The sequence below is a fragment of the Pteropus vampyrus genome, unplaced genomic scaffold (genome assembly GCF_000151845.1).
Source record: "Pteropus vampyrus isolate Shadow unplaced genomic scaffold, Pvam_2.0 Scaffold77, whole genome shotgun sequence".
NCBI lineage: Eukaryota > Metazoa > Chordata > Mammalia > Chiroptera > Pteropodidae > Pteropus > Pteropus vampyrus.
The window spans coordinates 1,875,424-1,897,891 of NW_011888858.1; the positions used below are offsets into that span (position 1 = coordinate 1,875,424).

The following is a 22,468-nucleotide window of genomic DNA, read 5'->3' on the forward strand; positions in this document are numbered from 1 at the left end:
ATCTTGAAATTCCTACTATCAAGATATAGGTGACTATGTTTCCTCTCTTTGAATCTGGGTAGGTTTTTGACTCTCCTGTAAGTAAGAGAATGCAGCTAAAGAGACATTACATGACCTTAGAAGCCAGGTCAGGAAAGGCAATGTTGTGCCGTCTTATTTGCTGAAACAGTTGCTTCTGGAGCCCTCAGTTACCATTAAGAAGACCTAATACTCTAAGACTGGTATACTGTGAGGAAGCCCACTGGGTAGAGGCTTAAAGATGTTCCAGTCAGCAATCCTCGTCCTTGAGTACTTCCAAGCTAGGTACCAGCCATGTGAGTAAACATGCCATATCATCCAGCCCCCAGATGTCAACTCTCAACCTTTGAGTCTTCACAGTTGAACTACTGACATAATGGAGCAGATAAGTCATTCCTACTATGCTCTGCCAAATTCCTGACCACTTAAATCTATGAATATTAATTTTTAAGCAGCTCCATTTAGTGGCAATCATGCAACAATAGTAACTTGAACAATGGGGAATCTGAAAAACCAGTGTGCACTAATCCTCTATTAGTCTCACCTTCTTACGTAAAAGAATAAGTGTGCTGTATTTGTTTGTTTTTATATTCTGACCTAAATATATAATCTGTAAAACTTAAGAGCTTTGAATTCAAAACCTGATACATATCCAAAATAAATTATTTAATAAATGCTTCTTGAATAAACTGGAATTACTGATCCCTATATATGAAGGGAGGGGTAAGAAAGACAATGGTATCTAAAATAGCTCAGAGATTTCTAGCTTTGATGACAGATTATAGATCAGTATCACAGCCATACAGGAAAAGCATGTAAGGTGGGAAAAAGAAAGAAAACGATGACATCAGTTTTAGGTATACTTGCAGAACATTTATCCTTTTAAACACTTATAGTATGCAACTAGATATAAACATGTAACTCAAATAAGAGGTCTAATTTGCAAAGAGTTGAGAATCATACACATGTGGTTGGAAGAATATGCAGCGTTTACATAAAGAAGGAAAAGTGAAGGCAAGATATTAAAGAACATCCCTGTTAATATCATGTGAAAGAAAATAAACCCATGAAGGTCGTTATTCATTTATTCATTCATCTATTTTCAAATATTTATTGAAGATGTTTACTATGTCCCAGCCATTGGAGACACCACCTTCAACAAGATAAAAGATAGCTGCATCCTCAAAAGCTGACCTACCAAAAGCTGACCTAAGCAGAGACATCATGTATGAATAATAGGAGTAAACCAGACAAAAGGAGAGGGCAAAGGGCGGGGGGGCGGGGGGGGGTGTTGCGGGGGAAGGTGTAGAGAAGTATTCCAAACAGAAAAAAACAATGTGTGCAAAAGACTCCACAATGGAAGATATTCAAGAAGTGAAAGGCATCTACAGCCATGCCACCCTGAACACACGCAATCTCGTCTGATCTCGGAAGCTAAGCTGGGTTGGGCCTGGTTAGTACTTGGATGGGAGACCACCTAGGAAGACCAGGTGCTGTAGGCGATTTAAAAAAAAAAAAAGAAGTGAAAGGCGGCCAATGTAGCTGAAACAGTAAACAGTTAGAAGTAGTAAAAGAGCTTGCTTGGTCTTTATCGAGAGAGCTTTGAGGAACCAGTCTAAGATTTCAGCAAGGCTGTGACTAGATCAGATTTTTATTTCTGAAAGATCACTATGGCCAGTGTGGAGAGTAGACTGGAGAAGCAAGAAAACTGGAAGCACGCAAATTAGGAGTCTGAGAAAATAATCTTGGCAGGAGATGGTGGTGGCCTGAATTAGAATTGTGGCAGAGGGTACAAAGAAGTGACTAGATCTGACATACTTAGAAGAACTTACAAGTCTTGATGACTCATTAGATATAGGGATAAAGGAGAAGAATCAAAAATCATGCCCAGGATTCTAATTTTAACAACAGAGGAGATGGAGAACAGGCGGGAGCAGTTTGGGAAGGGAATGGGGAAATGCTCAATTTGGGCAGTGACAACTTTGAAGGGCCTGGGACACATTCATGTCAAACTATCTAGTGGTAGTTAGACATGCAAAAAAATCTGGACTGGAAATATGTTTTCAAAAGTCATCCAAATATAGATGGTAAATGAAGCCATGGATAATGGATGATGTCATCCAAGGAGAATGTGAACAGTGGAAAAGGATAAGAAGGAAAGTCACACAGGTAAGAAGAATGAAGTGAGAGCGATGAGGCAAAAGGAAGGAGTGAGTTTCCAAGAACTCATCGACAATGTTGAACACCACTGGGTCTGGATAAAGTTTTAAAATGTCCACCTTATTTATTAATTGAGAAGTCACTGATATTCATATTAAAAGCTATTTTAATGTAGTGGCATGAGCAGAATTAGACTGCAGTGGGTTGAGAACCTGAAAGATGGAAATTGGAATCAAGAACAGCCTATTCTCTTTAGAAGCTTGTTGTGAATAGAAGGAAAAGGCAAAAGATTGGAAGACAAAGGAAACAATAAAGAGTTTAACTTATTTTCTTGCAAATGAGATCTAATAATTCACATAGGAAGAAGGCACTGAAAAGGAGTGTCTAAAAACTAATGAGGGCATATCTAATAAAGATACAAAGGACACAGAAATGGAATGTAGACTCAGTGCAGAAGCAGACTTGATAAACAAGATGACTTATAACTCTTTTTTCCACAGAATTATTTACACTGCTAATGATAAGGTAAGTTAGAACAATCACTATGGTGGTCATTTGGCACCGTCTAGAACATGTTAACCGTGTACATCACTTGACCTGACATTTCTACATTTAGAAATTATCTTACAGGTATACGTCTATTGGACAAACTGACAAAATGAGATTATTCATTCTAGCACTGTTTGAACCAAGAAAAAAATGGAAATAACTCAAATGTCCATCAATAAGACACTAAAGTTATATTATATCCATTCAAACCAGGTAGCTGTGAAAAAAAGACATTCTCTATGTATTGATATGAAAATCTCCTAGATTTATGTAAGGTCAAAAACAAGTGCAGAAAAGTGTAAATGTTCTTGTAAAGGGGGAAATAGAATCCCATTTATTTGCTTGAATATGCATAGAGCTCTACAGAGTGATAATCTAAGAACAGTGGTTACTTACTGCAGAGGGGGTTCACACTGGGAGATGGTAAACAAGAAAAAACCTGACACTAACATTTTTACATTTTCTGGCTTGTGAAAGATGAAAATACATTTCCTATTCAAAAAACTAAGTCCAAAAGGCATTTTTTAAAATTTTCCACTGAAATAGAAATTAAGAAAAGAGAATGTAGTGATGCTAATAAATTTCTAGACTCAAGATATGAAAGAGAAGTTTAAACAGCAGAGCTTAAGCTTTTGTTTTTCTATTTTCTCCATGAAGTAGCTGAGGGAATAAGAAATGTGGCTATGGGATTGGGAACTAGAAGAAAATGAAGTCTGAAACAGTAGCTGTAGAGAATGGAAGAAAGAACTTTAAAAATACACAATGAAAACACACTAGACATGATTAATTCTACATGGGAAAAGAAAAAGAAAAGACATATTGCCCTTGTTCAGTAGAATACCACATACCACCTGAGAACTGTCATTTTTTTGGAAAAAGGAAATTTAAAAGTCATCTTTTAAGACAATGTACTTAGACATATAACAGCATTAAGTAATGCCCAACTAAATCAACACTACCACCACCACCCTTCCCCAGCCCCCGCTACCCTCCTACACATACACGCACCCTTTGTCCCCGGGTTTATTTCCAGGGCCTAGCACAATGCCTGACACATGACGCTCAAAAATTCAACTAGTCAATAAATCCATTAACTCTGGCCTTAAGGGAAATGAATAAAGTAGCCTTCAAAGTCGACACAATGGAATTTATCTTAGTGGCTCTGCACGCTATTTCATTCAGTACGAGAAGGCGGTATGATTTATCCAGGGGCAGGCAGTGGAGAGAACAAGTGTCACCCTTGCCTAGAACACTAACGCCACGTTGCCTGCACCTTCCACCTCTCGAAATCCCGGCTTTGTTCCTGGTCTGAGATATGTGGGGAACATGACTGGGGACACTTGTGCGACGAGCTTAGGGAAGGCCACAAATCTACCATTCGTCCAGCTCCCCACATTTCCCTCCTTAGATGGGTCGCCGCGAAAGGTTCTAAAAGGTTACCTACCTTCGTCTGCGTCATACATATTTGCAAACGATTCCCGAACTCCTAACTCTTGAAATTGCAGACAGAAAAGCGCGCAGCAACCAGCAGCAAGCCGAGCGTGTGACGAGGTAATTTCCGCTTTTGGCGTTCCCAGAATGCTCTGCGTTTTCCGCCAAAGGCCTCCCACAAAGAAGCCAACGTAAGATCTGCGCCTGTGCAACTGGTAGGCTCAGGTTTCGAAAGGGTTAGAATTGCGTACGCGCAAATTGTAGGCTGACGCTCCCTCTACCTCCTACCCCCAACCTCTGACTGATTGCGGGGACCGCTACTACAGGCTGAGGATCGTGTCCAGCTAATGAAAGGTTTTGTTCTTTTTTCAATGTTGTCGCTCAAATAATGACACCTGAAAAAAAGGCCAAGACTTATTAATAAATTTTCATTGTGGTGGTGAATCCACGACAACCGATGCTCTATTTTTTGCACTTTTAAAACTAAAAATGCTTTTGCAAACGTGATGTATTAAGGGCGGGTTGTGCCAGCGGTGGCGCATCGAAGAAGTCTGAAAGTGACAAAACCCAGCCTCTTCAGCAACCCAGCATAGTCTAAGCCCCCAATACCTTTACTGCAGCTTTAAGCGGGCTTGCAAGCCTCAGAGTCTTCATCGCGAGAATTTATGGGATTACACGCAAGGAGGAGGAGCCGAAATGTGACGGCTGACAAATGACAGCTTTCAAGTTATGCCGGGCTTTTGTCTCCAGTTTAACGCACGTCTTGGGCCCCAGTGCGCGTGCGCGCACGTGGCTCCGCCCTTTTGTCCAGGGCCGCGTTCCCCATGCTTCCCGCACGTCTGACTCGTAGACTTTTGTGCCCTTTACTGCGAGGATCCACTCCCACTGTAGCGCATCATGGCCTTCGGGAGCTGCTTCTTGAAAGGAGATGCGCGGCCGCCTCCTCCTCCCAGCACCCTTCTGGCCTGGGACGTGGGTTTCTTCGTAGCCCGACGGCAACTGGAGGTTATGAGGAAAGGGATGACATGGAGGAGCGTTTTCTGTTCCCCGAGTACGTCCCGGAGCCGGAACCCGCACTGACCCTCGAAGAACAGCTACAGGAGCTGCAGCAGCAGCAAGAGGAGGACGAGCGACGGAAGCAACAGCAGCGGGAGGAGCGGCGGCAGCAGAAGGTACGGGTCAGCCGCCGAGTGCACCCGGTCGTGGGGCACCCGGACCCGACGGTGCCACCCAGCGGCCTGAACTGCTCCGGCTGCGGGGCGGAGCTGCACTGCCAGGACCCTGGTGTTCCCGGCTACCTGCCCAGCGAGAAGTTCCTTAGCGCGGCGGCGCAGACCGACGCGGGGCTGGCGCGGACCGTGTGCCAGCGCTGCTGGCTGCTGGTGCACCACCGGCGCGCCCTGCGCCTGCAGGTGAGCCGCGAGCAGTACCTGGAGTTGGTGAGCGCCGCGCTGCGGCGGCCCGGGCGGTCCCTAGTTCTCTACATGGTGGACCTGCTCGATCTGCCCGACGCACTGCTGCCCGACCTGCCCGCGTTGGTAGGCCCCAAGCAGCTGATCGTGCTGGGGAACAAGGTGGACCTGCTGCCCCAGGACGCACCCGGCTACCTGCAGCGGCTCCGGGAGCGGCTTTGGGATGACTGTGTCCGCGCCGGACTCCTGCGGCCCCTTGGCCCCAGAGGGCCACAGCACCCCGCCGGGGACAGGCCACTGGACAGGGAGGAGAATTCGAATCCTTCAGCCAGGTCCCGTACGATGCTGAGGGATGTTCGGCTCATCAGCGCCAAGACTGGCTATGGAGTGGAAGAGTTGATCTCCGCGCTTCAGCGCTCCTGGCGCTACCGCGGCGACGTCTACCTGGTTGGCGCCACCAATGCTGGCAAGTCTACTCTCTTCAACACGCTCCTGGAGTCGGATTACTGCATCGCCAAGGGCGCTGAAGCTATCGACAGAGCCACCATCTCCCCGTGGCCTGGTGAGCCTTAGGAGGCCTGTCCCCTTCGTTTTCTGAGCTTAATGTCCATCAGAGACTGTCTGGAGCCTTCCCTTTAAAATTTTTCTCCATAATTTGGTCACGCCTCTCTTCTGTGTCAGCTCAGTTCTTGGAAATTTAGTCTATGTTAATTTTCTGATAGAAATATTTATGGAGCATTTTATATTCCAGTCACTGTTCTAGGCACTAGAGATAAACCAAAGAACAAAGTTCCTGCTCTTTTGGAGATTTCCCTTGTAGCTTTACTTTGTATGTTTCCCCGGAAAGTCCTTTGACTTTCTAAACCCACTTCCACCCCTCAGTCTTATTCTTCATATCTCAGTTTACTCATGAGATCTGTATACTGTACACATTTAATATTTGACTAATTCATTATTGCAGTATGGTATGTAGCTTTCCGGAAAAGACATGTCAATTTGTGGCTGTAAGAAATTTATGTAATTGCAAAATGGAACCTTCTATGACCCTGTTTGTATTTAACAGTTGGCAAAAGTAATTGTCTCATTCGTTCCTTTGAAACCAGTGTTTAACTTTACCTGGTAAATTGTTCTTCTATGTCCTGGGCTTTAGTTGAATTATACACGAAGTACTTTTATATTGGATGGTAGTACAGTGAAAATGGAAAGAAATCAGGCCTGCAGATTTGAGATTCACCTGATTGAGCCTATGAGCCAATTTCTTTTTTTTTTAAGCCAGTTTTTTTTTTTTCCTTTAACATTTTATTTTTTTATTTTCCCCCTCCCTTCTGGTAACCACTAGTCCATTGTCCATGTCCATGAGTCTCTGTTTGTCCTATTCATTTGTTGCTTTTAGGTTTATATCCCACATATGTGATACCCTATGAGCCAATTTCTGAACCTGTTTCCTCACCTGTAAAGTAAAAATTTTGTAGGAGGTCGTCATGAAGGTTTAAGTGAAATAAATCACAGTACCCAAGACAGTGTAACTCGCTGAAAATGTTAGTTTTCCTCCTATCTTTGTGCAATGTTTATAAAAATATGTTCATTCTTTGGTATTTCAGGTACTACATTAAACCTTCTGAAGTTTCCTATTTGCAACCCAACTCCTTACAGAATGTTTGAAAGGCAAAAAAGGCTTAAAAAAGATGCAAATGAAGCTGAAGAAGATCTTAGTCAGCTAGAACAAAATCAACTTAGTCTCTTGAAAAAGCACGGTTATGTGGTAGGTAAGCATCTTCTATAGGAAAACTTGTTGGGTCTATGCTAAAATTCTTTGTTGAGCAACCTGAAATATAGCTGTCTGGGGCTAGCCAGTTTTTGTGGGGAGAGACCACTTTCCTCATTCCGGAACACAGAGGCCATTTAGAGGCAAGGCCCCTGTTTGGAAACACAGAGATCATTGTGCTGAGAAAATTGAGACAGTAGATACTTGGAGAAATCCAGGAAAGGAATCAATGTAGTAATTGCCCACCTAGCCATTATCAGCAGTAAAGCACTTCTACTAAGATACTACCCGCTTCCTTGCAGACGAGGACAGGTTGTGGACTCTATGCATTGGCTTTAAATTAAATAGTCCCCCTTTCCTTGGTATCTCTATTCCACCTTCATTTACAACAACAGTTTGATTTCCACCCATCCCCTGCCTGTACACAGCCAACCACATACTTGATTGTTTCAAGAATCTGACACCCACTGCCTTTGAGAAAAATGCAAAGCTATGAATTAAGTCTCACTTCCATGCCCCATAATTAGTCTTAGTAACTTGTTTGAGGCAAACGTGTTATCTGTCTGGAGTCAAAGGCCTTAAAGGAGCGATTAATAACTTCGATATAACTTGTTCTAGGAAGAGTTGGAAGAACATTCTCGTATTCGGAAAAACAAAAGGATGAAGCTGGCTTTGAGTTTGATGCTGATTCACTTGCCTTTGACATGGAAAATGAACCTGTTGTGGTTGCAGATAAACCCACCAAACGAGTAGAACTGACCCCACAAGATGTGAAAGATGCCCACTGGTTTTATGATACCCCTGGAATTACAAAAGAAAATTGTGTATGTATTTGATGTTTTTTAGAAACATTAACTTTCAGTTGCATGAGTACTGTCTTAATTGGCAGAACACAGGAAAGTAGTATGCTTTCATTATAGATTCAGTTCTGATTCATTCATAGAAGCAGTTTAGAGGTGACTCAATGCCATCAAGTTCTGTATTCCATTTAGTAGGCTTCACTGCTTACACCCTACTTGTATTATTGTGGTTGTTACCTTAGTTAGGAAGACATTTACAGATTCATATTTTGAGGTTGGAAGAAATCATAAATATCACTTTAGTCCAGCCACCTATTCCATATTTAAATTCCTTCTATAACATATCAACCGAAAGGTCATCCAGCTTGAACCAAAGTAAGGAATGACACTATCAGCTGAAGCAGTGTCACCTTACCTCCCAAGATAACCTGTTTGGTCTCTGTCCTGCTCTTTGTGTGGAGCTGAATAATCTGTAATTTGTACCCATTGTTCCTCAAAGCTGTATGTAATGAATATAATGCCTATTTCCCTTGCCAGACTTTGAACTATAACATTCTATCTCTTCCTCACTCTACCATTTTTTGTCTTTCATTAGTTCATCCAACAAACATCAAGCATTTACTGTGCTTACATAATCCAGATTATGTGTCCTTATTTCCTACATATATTCTTTCTGGGAAGCTATTCATCAACCCAGGCCCCTTTTCAGAATGTTTTCTAATTTTTTTTTTTTTTGTATTTAAAGTGTGACACTTTGAACTAAATTTTTTGTATGACTACCCTCAGATGAGCATAATTTAGAATAGGATTAACTCTGTCTTGTACATTTTTAATCCAATTGCAAGGTCTCCTGATGACTGATTTTATCTTGTTTAAATCAGCCTATAGCCTACATACTCATTAAATCTCACAACTTTTTATTCATTTGCAGTTTTGACCATCATCTAAGTCACTGATTGACACAAGTGTGCATTCAAGTAACAGCCTTACCACAAATCAATTAATCAGCTTCCTTTGAATCTGGTTACTGACCAGTTTCTAATTCGCTTAATTATCTGTCCCCCTGTGAAATAACATTGGTTTCTTAGGTACTTTTCCTTCCTTTGCCTCATCAGGATCACTCAACACTTTCATTCTCAGAATTGTATTCTATTTGGTGACCTATGTCATAAAATCATATATTTACCTCATACAATAATTGCTTATGTCCAGTCTTTTCTTCCTTAGCAATCCATAACTGGACTACTTTCTAATAATGTTCTGTCACTTTAACTTCAACTCATTTTGCCCTTTTAGACTCAGGTCAGGAATAGCAGTTAGTTTAGTCAGGTAGACTCTCTTGTCAAATAGTTAAAAAGGCAAGAGTTTTTTAAATATTCAGACCAGCAGAATGAAACTCTCAAGTTTTTAGATATAAAGGATCTTTAATTTGCTTCTGTGTCAGTTTATTGATATATTTATCTGATGCCTTAAACCAATGTTTCCCAAAATGAATCAAGGAACTCTGTGGTGAAATTAAAGTATTAAGGTCTGCTAAAAGGGTTAAAAGAGTTTCTTCACTGCAGATGGCTTTTGATGTGCTTTTTTAAAACACAAATGCTAAGGAAAGCCACTTGCAGCCCCCTTATGTATTTTCTTTTGAGCCTCTCTAGGTATAATAATTTCCTTAAGGATCAAGTTCATAAAAAATTTTTTCCATTTTTTTACTTTCTCTTTTTTTTTTTAATCAGATTTTGATTTCTTAAATCTTACCAGAATCTTGTACTTCCTGGCTTTCTTTTTCTATTTTCTCTAGTCTATTTAGGAACTCTTCACCCTTAAAAGCCAGAGGATTCATAACTTAATCTCATTCTTTGCTGAGTATTTGGAGGAAATAAGGAAACCGAAGACCAGAATTTAGAAAGGGGTTATTCACACTCTTCACCTGCTCCTAGAATGTGGTGACCGTTATGCATTTAATGCATGTATACTTTCCGCTAGGTCATAAAGTAACTTATTGCCTTACTGTTAGCCGAAAACTGCTGCTCACTAGAAGCCTTGATGGTGAGCACATATTTTCTATCATACTAATTTTGACATTCAGGGGATGCTGCTGACATAAGAAAGTCCCACACTCCTATAAATTTATTTTGCCATTACTCAAGATTAAGTTGTGAAGCAAGAGTAGAGCCATCCGTAAATTGATTCATATAGACAGAAAGAATGAATAAGTTTTATGTGCAGCAAATTCTGACATACCTTGGTTTATTTTGAAATCTGGAATATTTTTTCTCATCACTTTTATAGGTAAATCACAATATATCATATCTTCAATAAAAGTTAATTCTCTAAAATCTGCCCTATGCTTCACAGGTTTTAAATCTTCTATCAGAAAAAGAAGTCAATATTGTTCTGCCAACACATTCCATTGTTCCAAGAACTTTTGTGCTTAAACCAGGAATGGTTCTATTTTTGGGTGCCATAGGCCGCATAGATTTTCTGCAGGTAAGGAAAGTCTGTGCCATTATAAAACAAATTAGTTTTGGGATTTATTTTAAGGAAGAAGATATACGAATAAGATTCACAAAATGTTGATAACTAGGTCATGACTATATTGGGGGCTAATATACTGTTCTTTTTTTTTTTCTTTTGTTTGAAAATGCCCATAATAAAAACTTGGGAAAAATAAAAAAACAGTAGTAGGTCTTAAAAACTATATCTTCAATAGGATGTTGAGCGTCCCATACAGGTTGGCTTTAAGAAAAGATACTGCCCCTATCTTATGGTATTGTTTCATGTGAAAGCATACGTCAGACTTTAGGTACAAGGTTAATATGCATTAAATAAATTCCACACTTCTTTATATCCCATATAAGTATACTTTATATATGTGCTTTTTTGTTTGATATTTATTTACATAGTATTCTGGGGATTTTAGAATATCTGTAGAATTGCTCCGTTTTGCCAAAACGAAGAGAAAAAAGTAAAATGAAACATGGATCTGCCATAACAACACCGAATGCAACACTTGCAGGCCATTGCTTGGGTACATTTCTTGGGTTTTGTGTTTGTTCATAATTTCTTGGAAATTTAGCCTTATATACTTAAAACTCTTACATATTTCTTGAAAGCCCACAAAATGAATCTTTTAAACCTAACTTTACACGGAGACAGTTAATGCAGACAGTATTTCCTTTTGTTTTTAATTATTTTTTTTAATGGTATCAACAAGCCTATGGAAGGAATCTTAGTTTTACATAAATTGTTGACATGCACTGCTTCTGCCTCTGCTATATTGTGCCTTACATTTAGGCATTAATATAGTTTGATTATACCTGCCATACCAGTACTTCTAAAGGGAGCTTGATTGCTTTTTAATTGTGCCTTGTAATGTGCCGGTTTTGCAGGTTTTTCATTGTGTTAAATAACTTCTTTCTTTCTTAAGGGAAATCAATCAGCTTGGTTTACAGTTGTGGCTTCCAACTTCCTTCCTGTGCACATTACTTCCTTGGACAAGGCAGATACTGTGTATCAGAAGCATGCAGGTCATACATTACTCAAGGTGAGTTGGCACGCTTTGATGATGGCATGGTTAGGTTAACATACACTGTGATAGTCCCACAGCCCTGCTAAGAAAGCCTTTGTTGGACAGAACCATCTTTGTTATGCCATTAGCTAGCTCTTCCTTCACCTTGTTCTCCCTGAGGATTTCTCTATAAAGCGAAGTGGGCCCTATAATAAAAGGGATTTTGGTTTTAGTTCTTCAGTTCCATCAGCCACTTTTGAAGTGCTTAGCAGTCACATCATTGCAGAAAGTTGTATTGGATATTGCTGAGTGAAGAGAAATTATAGGTTTTCTCACAATTAGAGGATGACTAGCATCTAGTGGGTGGAGACAACCAACAATGATGCTAAACATTCTGCAGTGCACAGGACAGCCCCTCACAGCAAAAAATTATCTGGTCCAAAATGTCAATAGTGCCAAGGTTGAGAAGCCCTGGTCTGGGTGGAAAAACTCTCCTCCTAACTTCTTAATCCCAGACACTTACAGATTATCTCACCTCTTCTCTCTTGCTCTACTAGCTCTTTTCTTTCACCTGTAAATATGTTGAATTTTCTCTCATCTTTAAAAAACAAAACACAGTGCCTATTCATTCCTTCTCTTTACAATCGAGCTCGCTCCTGCTCCTCACGTTTCATTCTCCACAGTCCTATTTGGCCCTTACTGTGCCACTGAAATTATTCCTACTAAATTCACCAAAGACCAAATGGAGACTGTTTTCAGCTCTTTTACAAAACATAACGCACATACTGTTGACTAGTGAGTATCGCATAATGGTCAAGATCATTGCAGCCAGACTAGAATCAAATGCCTGCTCCACTCCACCACTTAACAAAGCTGCGTGACTTTAGGCAAGTTGCCTTTACCTCTCTGTGTTGAATCCATATCACAAGTCTGAAGAGGATTAAGTTCCAGGGCACTCTTCTAAGTGCTTCATAAATGTCTGTGATGGTGGTGGCCGTGGTGGTGGTGGAACATACCTCTTGCAAAAATACCAGGTGTATCTAATGCAGAGGTAATTTAACATTAATTCATGCTCATGCAACTAAAAATAAGTCAAAACACAAAACATAAATCCACTTTTCAAAGAGGATAAAAACAAACCTGGCTTAGATGTAAATACTTCCCTCTGGATTTCCTCAGAAAGCCAGACTGAAATTAAAACTCCATTGAAATAACTGTCCTAAAATTAATATTCCAGACACTTGTAGGATTTGGCTAGTGGGTGAGCACACAAAGGCAACCGACATAAGATCTGTTGCTTTTTCTGCACTAGAAGGCTTTACTTCTATTACGTTTGTTTACATTTTAGTTAATAATACACAAGTTGAAATACAGCTTAAGATTTGCAGGAAAGAACAATTCCTTAGTTTGTGTGATATGGCTGTTATAAAAATGAACTCTGTGTCACTCTAGCCCCTGGCATCACGGATACTTTCTAAAGCAACAATCCCAGTCTTCCCATTGTGACACAAATAGTTTCTTGAGCTGCCTGCTCTGAAACTCATTCTTGCCTCCTTGTTTTCTTTCTCGCCTCCCAAATCAGTCAGTCCTGCCTCCTAAATATCTCTGAATCCAGCCTTGTATATAGTTCAAGCTGTCATCTGCTTTCATTAGGCTGTTTTGAGATATTTGAGTATTTTTCTCAGCTTCCAGTTTTTACTGCCCTCCTCCTACCCCCACCCCAAATTTATCTCCCCGGCTGCTAGAGCAGTGGTTCTTAGCCACCATTGACTTTTACCCCAGAGGACATTTGGCAATGCTTGGAGACATTTTTGGTTTTTATGACTTGGTAGATGCCAAGTAGAGGCTACGGGTGCTCTTAAAAATCCAACACTGCACAGAACAGCCTCTCCACTCCCCCTGAAAAAGAATTACTCAGTCCAAACCCCCGCACTGAGAGATCCTTCCAAAATGCAAAGCAGGTCACAGTATTATTTTTTATTGTTATCTCTGTCTTCTTTCCTCTGTAATCCCTCGGTAGTTCCACATTACTGAGAGAAATCTGAACTGACAGCCTTATCGCTAATACACACACACATAACATACTCTGGACAGTTAAACTGACTGCAGTTCCTGAACTCGTCATCCTTTTTCCAGTTTTTGTGTCTGTACATCATGCTAAACCAGAATACCTTTCCACTGGGTAACTTTGATCTGTTTCTCAAAGTACTGCTCAGATATTGCCGCTTCATTAAAGTTCTCCTTGACCAAAACACATTCATTACTTCTTCTTTCACAACCATAGTACTTAATATATGCCTCTCATCACATTTCTTACCTCGTCATGTGTTTACATGTTATTTCCATCTTCTGATCTCCTTAGGGGCAGGGACCATATTATAACATCTGTCTTTGTGTCCCTAGTGCTAAACCCAGAGATCTATTAATGAATAAATTATTATCTAGTTACTTCCAATTCATGGAAACATATATAAATAGAAGCTGAATCTTAATCATTATGCCTGTACCCTTGACTTGTAATGAGGTGGGAATTAATCTTTGTGGCCAGCCATGCCTACAAGATCTAAAGTATTTGGATCTTAATTGCCTTAATTGCCCAGCATTACTCTGTGTAAAGCTTTATGGAGGGTCATAAAAACAGTGTAAACTAATAAAGCAAGATTCTGCTCTCAGAAGGTTACCACCCACATGTCGCCCTTGGCACTGGGAGCTGTGGGCTTCATCTCGTCACAGAACTTCTGTGCTTTTCATTTGACTAGAATTGATTTGGGGTTTTGTCAACAGGTAATGTTTAGAATTTATTAGATTTTATTCTTGATCCCTGTACAGAATTATCTTATCAGTGTTTTACTTAATATTGGAGCTACGGAGAATTTAATTTGAACTTCTAAACATCTTCATTTTATCTCAACGGAAGGTTCCAATGGGTGGAAAGGAACGAATGGCAGGATTTCCTCCTCTTGTTGCTGAAGACATTACATTAAAAGAAGGACTTGGGGAATCTGAAGCAGTGGCTGACATCAAGTTTTCTTCTGCAGGTAATTTTACACCAAACACTTTTTAAAAGGTGAATAAAGTAGCCTTCCTGACTCAAAGTATATTTTTGTAGAAATGTACCTTAACTGAGATAAACTGAGTATTTTAAGGAATACATACTAGTTTATTCATAAAATGCAACTTACTCAGAAAATAAATTTGTACCATTTCACAAAGGCATTGTTTGCTTTTTAAAAAGAAATAGAGTGAAAAAGAACAGTTGCCTCCTTTGGCGCTCCATTTTAAGCTTTGGTTTGGTGTTTTTAATAAGGTAGTTGTTAACACCTTCTTGTGTTCTGTCACATGCCTGCATAGGTTGGGTTGCAGTAACACCTCGGTTTAAGGACAGACTGCATCTCCGAGGCTATACACCACAAGGAACAGTGCTGACAGTCCGGCCCCCTCTCTTGCCACATATCGTTAACATCAAAGGAGAGCGCATCAAGAGAAGTGTGGCCTATAAAACCAAGAAGCTTCCTTCCCTTGTGTACAATCTGCGGAAGAAGAAAAAATAGATAAATATATGAATATATTAAACATAACTACATACATTGAATTGTATTAAATATAGCTATAATAAAGCTCCCCTGCTCCTACCTTTTTTACTACTCGGAACTGTGCCTATTTGTAATATAATGAATTTGTAAATACAAGTTATTTTTTTGTAGGGTGTGTATATGTAGTATCTCTGACCCAGAAATACCTAAAAAAGAGTTCTGCTATGTTCAAGTTTCTCTCGCTACTATTTTTATTGAGACTAGATGTCATTTCTTATTTGGAGTTAGTGGTTGGCATTTGAAAAAGTGGCAGAAAATCAATTTCTCCACAATACATGGCTTAAATAAGATAGAAGCGAGTAGGCAGCTCTGCGCCACGTAGTCATCCAAGGATCCAACTGGTAGAACATGCCATGGCTTCCAGCTCTAGGTCTAAGGCATTTGCTCAAGTGGTCATCCTTTCTCAATGAGGGGGAAGAGAGGAGGAGATGAAGAACAAGCAGCTTCCCTGTTTCAACTGGGGCGGGGGCTGGAAGTTGCATACACCATTTCACAGTCCATTGGTCAACAGTCACGTAACTGTATCTACCCACAAGGAAGCTGGGAGATGTGGAGAGAAGGGGGACCATTTCATATTTTACTTAAGGCAGTAGTCCCCAGCCTTTTTGACACCAGGGACTGGTTTCGTGGAAGACAATTTTACCATGAACTGGGGGTGGCAGGGATATTTTGGGGATGATTCAAGTGCATTACATTTATTGTGCACTTTATTTCTATTATTATGTTGTAATATATAATGAAAGAATTTTACAATTCACCACAATGCAGAATCAGATGCCACCAGATGCAACTGTACAATTAAAGTACATAACTCATTTGCCACTCTAAAGCCTGCCACCAGATGCAGCTTAACTGTCTTTTGCCACTCACTGATAAGGTTTTGATATGAGTCTGTAAGCAACTGATTTTTTATGGTCTCTGTGCAGGCAAACGTCCCTGCTAATGTTAATCTGTATTTGCAGCCGCTCCCCAGCACTAGCATCACCGCCTCAGCTCCACTTCAGATCCCCAGGTATTAGATTCTCATAAGGAGCGCACAACCTAGATCCTTCACATGTGCCACTTACGATAGGGTTTGTGCTCCTATGAGAATCTAATACCTGATGATCTGAGGTGAGCTGAGGCGGTGATGCTAGTGCTGGGAAGTGGCTGCAGATACAGATGAACTCACCAGCTGCTCATTTCCTGCATTGGGTGCTGCTAGTTTCACGGACCAGTACTCATTTGTGGCCCTGGGGTTTGGGATCCCTGACTTAAGGGAATTAAGGGAAAATTAGGGGAGAACGGACACTGGAGAACGAGTAGAAGTTTACATGTTTTGAAAGTATCTGAAAATCTTAGGTAAAAGAGGATTGAAATTATATTTTTCTAGCATCCAGTCTATTCTTCAACTATCAGAGCATTTGACCATTTTATTAACATTTGTATACACTGAATAACCAATCAGAAGTTTTTCCCTTTTGTTATTCCTAGACAATTGTCAAGTCAAGTCCCAGATCCCAAGACTAAGATAAATGCTAGTGAGATAAGCTGTCCTGAAATAGATCCATGAACTTCGTGTAGCGGGTTTAACATAAACTTCTTAATAAACTTAGGTTCTATATCAATGTGTACCCTCTAGCTCCCTTCTCACTAAGTCTTAAAGTTAGTATTTTAAGATGCAACTTGTAAAAACTTTGTAGATCTCACTTTCATGTTTCAAAGTGAGTACCATTGGCATCTTGGGGAAGGGAGTTCTTTATGTGTAAAACTGCATTTAAGTATGTCAGATATCCCTCCTTTCCAGATATTAAATGCCAGTAGCAATTTCCACAACCCCATCAGTCATTGTGACAACCTAAAGTACCCCTGACGATTTCAAACCCACCCTCTAGAGGGCAGTAGGTTCCCAAGTTGCAATTGGTAGCTGATTTCTAGTTGTTTTTTTCATTTTATACGGAATGAAATCATTAATTTTACAAGTTAAAATTGTGGCCATTATATTTCTATCTACTATTCAGTTTAAGGCTTAGACATGAGTCTTTAGATAGAATGAAGAAAATTTGGCATTTGTAGAGAAATAACCTAAAAACTGATGCTGTCATTACCCTAACTTCTGAATATGTATTTTAGAAAGCAGAACACTTCTCCCTCCTTAGCTTCTCTCTAGGCTTTTAGGCCTCTTGACTATCAAAGATTCCATTTTTAATATTCATAACTTATATTCTCATTTCTTACCTCTAAAATTCAATGTTTTTTATAAAGCTTAACAGGCATATCTAAAAATGTACCAAAGTAACCTTACTAGGAGTTTCAAACAGTGCAATATACCTAGTTTTATTAGTTCATCTCTTCAGGTCTTCATTTTCTCACCTTTAGAATGAGGAAATAGCAGTAGATTTTTCTCAGTCCTAACCTTTGATTCTCAGTAAAAAAGCTGGAAAGCCAGGAAAGGGTGATTCTAATACCTCACACCAAAAAAAGACACTCCATGCCTGGACAGTCAAGGGCTCCTGCTAGGTTCTGATATTAATTTACTTCATATTGTGGCAACCTAATGCAGCCCAGGATCACTGCTGCCTGTTCAACTGTTCCGCAGTGGATTTTGCTTTAAGAAAGTTCTGTTAAATCGTGTTGGTTTGTGAGCTTTAGTCAGTATACTGATCTTCTTAATCCATTAATCTGAGTATAAAGACTTCATTTGAATCCGTAATCGTTTACACTATGGCAGCATGCAGGAATTAGTAAAGAGGAGAAATTAAAGGCAAAGTGTCAGGACAGCCCCCTCACTTCCACAGAACAGAGGTTGTTTTGAGTAGCTAGAAAAAAAGTTAATATTAGATCTTTTACTTGGCTCTGAAGCCTTGTGGTATTCAATATGTCACTACTTTCGTAGTCATGACACCTAAAAAGACAAAATATGTGCCACTAAAGGGCTTTTTGACTTCTATGTGACATTAAACTCGAAATTTCATTTTTAAGTTACATCTTTTTCTCCCTCTTTAAAACAGCAGCATTTCTTCCAAAGTTACTGAGACAAAGTTAAGTTTAACACATTTTATATTTTTAATCACTGTCAATGGCAAGCCCTACCAATCATTAGGGCTTTACTGTGTAGTTCTCCAGAGTCTAAATTTGTTTATGTTACTTGCGACATTCACTTCCCATGACAACCGAGGAGAAGTGGAGTACAGATGCAATCTCGTGTGTTTGGTGTTTGATCATTCAGACGCTTCTTGCAAAATGGAAATCAAGACCAGCTTCCTGCAGATGACTGATTTGGAGCCCAGCTCTGCCAGCCATGGCAGAGCTGTTATTGCTTCACCGAGTAGGCACCCAGCGCTGAGGCGAGCTGTTTCGTAGACAGCCTCTGATCATTTACTCTGGCTTCCCTCCCACTTGGCTCTGCCATGTGGAGCAATAGAATCATTTCCATTCTTTCTCAGACTGTTCCATTTTCTCTTGGCTGCTTTCCTCCTCCCAGGGGGATTGTTTTCTCTCAACTGTTCAAGAGTAATGCTTAAACATTAAAAACAAGACTTCAGATACATGTAAAGGAATAGACAGCACCTCTGCCTGCTCTTAATGTCTCTCTGTCATGTTGTCTGCCCCATTAATGCCCTGTAATGGGAGGTGAATGGTTCAAGTTTAATATTTTAACATCATATAGCAATGATGCCTCACTTTTTCCCTTCATGTCAAAGAGTATCCTTATTTCCTCATTTAGTAAAAGAGTTTCACGATCTGAATATTTCTAAGTATGTCTACATCATCCTTAAAACACCCATGGCTTGAACCCCCAAGTTCCTGTTTTCCAAAAGCTTCCTTTTACTTCCCAAATAATTCTCAAAATTTACCTCTGGTAGTCAATCTAGTGGAAGAATGTATTGGGTCTTAATATTCTCATTGGTAGATACAACAGGTACGATACTTAAACACCGACACTGTCAGAACCTCTGGCCATCAGCAGTAAATCTGAGAAAACTGAGCCCATGAAAAAAAGACACACACAGGCTAAAGAAGACATCGGGTAATCTGGGAAGTGAAATACTGCCAAGATAATATTTTACTCCTCAATAAGTCCCTGGAAAATAGGCATTCAATAAATGAATAAATGAATTAGGAGAATGAGGAAATTTTTGTTTGGTTGGTTTTTGCCTTCCCTAGACAATAGCAACAAAGCAGACTTAAATTTGCTTAGTAGCATTTACACTTTCCTAGGGTTTCTTCCTTTCTGGCATAAAGGCCCTCACAATATTTGTATTTCATACTACTCATAGTTGCTATAATCATATGATAGTCCATAATCTTCTTATTCCTTTACATTCTTATAATAGTAGCTATATACATTGAGCCAGGCACAATTTTAAGTACTTTACATATATTAACTGAATCCTTACAACAACCCCATACAGGAAGTATTATTATTAACTGCATTTACAGATGAGGAAACTGAGGCACAAGTAACTTGCCCAGGTTTACATAATAAGCGATGGAGCTATGATTCAAATAAATCCAGGCAGGCTAGCTCCAGCAGCCAAGTGGGTTTTTAAAATAAATAGCAAAACTGACTTGTTTTCCTTTTGATGTACAGTTCTATGGATTTTAATATTTGTATAGGTCCATTTAATGACCACCATAGTCAGGATACAGAAAGGCCCATCAGCACCCATGTTTTTAACCACTACATAGTACTCCCTCTATATTCCAGAACCCATCCCAAGTCTAAAGGCAAGAACTTTTCAACTTTAGGAGGGAAACATATTCTCAGAAAAGAAAGGCAATCCACTTCGAAGACCTCCAAAAGTAATGACACAATTTCCTTGTAAATTGTGTAACTAACTGCCACTTAATTCTTCTCCTAGCTTCTTTTGAAGCCTACCACTTACAATTCTACTGAGAAGAAACTTTCTCAGAGCTAGGGAGGGAGGAAAGATGTGTGTGTGTGTGTGTGTGTGTGTTTTGCAGTGGGGCGGGGAGGGGAGGCAGAGTAGTGTAAGGTACTACACCTTTGCTATCCCACTTAAGCAATGCTTCCCAAACCTAAACAAATGTCCCAGTGTGATCTCCATGCTTACCATCTCAGGTTTAAATATGCTGTGCTTTCATGGCTGGTTTTCACATTGCCAGTGAGCTTTGCCAAGTACCACGGACAGATCACAGCATGAGTGGAGATCCTGACCCACAAGTCTGATTAAGAAAATAGTAAATTAGATACACGGAAAATCTGGAATGCAAACATCTAAAGAAGTACTCCATTAAACTATCATAGAAAAATAAAACTGATTTTCACCTGACCCTACTAGCGACATAAAATTAGAATTGGTGATCCCCATTTACTCATAAATCAAAAAGCTTCAAAAACAAAATTAATTTGGCCCTGAACTTATTTAAATGGCCTTGCCTTATATAGCACTCATCCTGTTTCCTGCTCCTTTTAACATCTGACTTTCACTAAAAGAGGATACTGGTTGCCCAATTAAAAGCTTTCTATTATGTTTTTCTCAGCATTTAACATCTGACCTAAAAAGATTCTTTTGTCTTTGCCTTTCAACTCTATGGTTAAATACTCAACAGGAAGGAAAATTAGAGAAATGGGAACTACTTTCCCTAAAAATGCCAGGTAAAAAATATATTTTATTGAAATACTAGCTAATGTCTTTTTCATGGAACAAAGCAAGCTTTATGTAAAGCTAATTCTGAGAAATGTGTTGAAAATTTTCAGCATGAGAACTTGGATGAGACTGTTCAATAAAGGAAAATAATGCTTAACAGCCCCATTTACTCATTAACTCCCACATTTGGCATGGGGTAAGTCACTTCTAGGTACAGTTGCTCATTTAAATGGAAATGATTCTTTTTTATTAACAACATTGAGAGCATGATTAGGTTTGTATCCATATCTATTGCTAAGAAACCACTCCAAAACTTGGTGACTTTAAACAAGCATTTATTTGTTCCCATTCTTTTGTTTAGCTCAGTGTTTCTTCTGCTCTATGAGGACATGCATTTGCAGACCTCGCACTCCATGTCATGAGCTGGGATGGTTGTACCAGCTGGGCTTTTCCATTAGTCACTCTATCTAGGGTCTCATCCTCAAGTACGCTAGCTCAGGCTTATTCACAAGGTGACTGTGTTCAGAAAGATAAGTGTGAAAGTAGAAGTTGCAAGGCCTCTGGAAGCCAGCACTCAGAAGCCACACAATGTCACTCTGCAGAATTCTATTAGTCAAAGCACATTGCAATGGCAGCACAGATTCAGGCTGCAAAGAATTTGTGGCCACTTTTATCCAACACAGTCCCAGCATGTTGATCACCTTGAGGAAAATGCAGTGTAATGTTATCTGTTCTAATGATCTATATGAAGAGAATCCACTATAAATCTGTCAAATAAGAAATATAACGCTAATTTTAATTTACCTCAGGGAGTCAGATACATATAGCAGCTATGTGACGGAGGAAAGGAGGATGAGGCTGTGGAATTTTGATTTCATCATAAATCTTTTAAGGCTATTTTTTTAAACTGTGCACGTATTACTTTGGTAAATTTAAAATGAAAAAAAAATCCATTCAGATTCAAATCTAGGCTATCTCCACTTCCATCTTTACCTCCCCTCCCCGCAAAGAGCAGAAAGCTATTTGGGAGGTCAGCTAAGTCTCTACTGTGGGGAAGGTAATAAGCACACAGAAATGAAAGACGTTTATATCTCAAAATAGCATCCTATTACTCTCCAAGAATGAAAAATGAGGATTTGAATCCAAGAATCCAAGCTGAGGGTCCTGAGGCCCTAGGAACTCTTCCTTTTCTGGCTCCACAACCAGGGCAAGGGGTGGTGACATGGGGTTGGAAGTGATTTCAGAACCCCTCTTTAAGCATTGGCCACCTACCAGCATTTCTCCATCTCTGTCCCTCTCCCCACTATACCTCTTCCAGTCTTGCTGGAGCACAGGGCCCAGGATTAATCTGGGCAGGGAGGGGGCCTGCTGTGGAGCAAGGGGAATCATATCTGCCATCCCACTTGCTTTTAAATCGGTCTCCTAGTCTGTGTTTTACTAGAATTTTACACCGGGGTATGTAGAGATTTGATGAAGTATTAGCTTAATTTCTGTGCTACAGCTCCCCTCAGGAATCCTTGAGGTAGTGTTGTTGGCAAGGCAGTTTAGGCATTCCTAGGTCCCTAGCTTCAACCACAGCAAAGAACAATAGAATCTCTCAACTTTAAAACTGTAACAAGATATGCATCTCTCTCTCTCTCT

General features: G+C 39.9%; 2 protein-coding genes and 1 pseudogene across 2 annotated transcripts in view; 2 read left to right on the plus strand and 1 right to left on the minus strand.

The window, feature by feature from the left end:
* Positions 1 to 4,907, minus strand: part of POLR2B (RNA polymerase II subunit B) — a 43,880-nt gene extending 38,973 nt beyond the window's left edge. Inside the window, exons 1-2 of the mRNA XM_011362604.2 lie at positions 4,768 to 4,907; positions 4,172 to 4,553 (exon numbers count right to left, since the gene is read on the minus strand). Coding sequence (XP_011360906.1) covers positions 4,172 to 4,190 — 19 coding nt within the window. The 5' untranslated portion in view covers positions 4,191 to 4,553; positions 4,768 to 4,907. The remainder of the gene's footprint in view (positions 1 to 4,171; positions 4,554 to 4,767) is intronic.
* Positions 1,402 to 1,520, plus strand: LOC111741374 (annotated as a pseudogene).
* A 41-nt stretch (positions 4,908 to 4,948) lies between the features above and the next one.
* On the plus strand, positions 4,949 to 15,291 carry NOA1 (nitric oxide associated 1). Its single transcript, XM_011362603.2, has 7 exons — positions 4,949 to 6,132; positions 7,172 to 7,336; positions 7,954 to 8,159; positions 10,488 to 10,619; positions 11,560 to 11,676; positions 14,558 to 14,678; positions 14,992 to 15,291. The coding sequence occupies exons 1-7, from the start codon at positions 4,983 to 4,985 to the stop codon at positions 15,189 to 15,191; spliced, it is 2,091 nt and encodes a 696-aa protein (XP_011360905.1). The 5' UTR covers positions 4,949 to 4,982; the 3' UTR covers positions 15,192 to 15,291.
* Positions 15,292 to 22,468: the final 7,177 nt, after the last annotated feature.

Excerpts from the sequence above, each read along its gene's own strand:
- NOA1 (XM_011362603.2), top strand. The coding sequence starts at position 4,983 with ATGCTTCCCGCACGTCTGACTCGTAGACTTTTGTGCCCTTTACTGCGA. Across the intron at positions 8,160-10,487 it reads GAATTACAAAAGAAAATTGT|GTTTTAAATCTTCTATCAGA; the intron begins GTATGTATTTGA and ends TATGCTTCACAG. Across the intron at positions 11,677-14,557 it reads CAGGTCATACATTACTCAAG|GTTCCAATGGGTGGAAAGGA; the intron begins GTGAGTTGGCAC and ends TCTCAACGGAAG.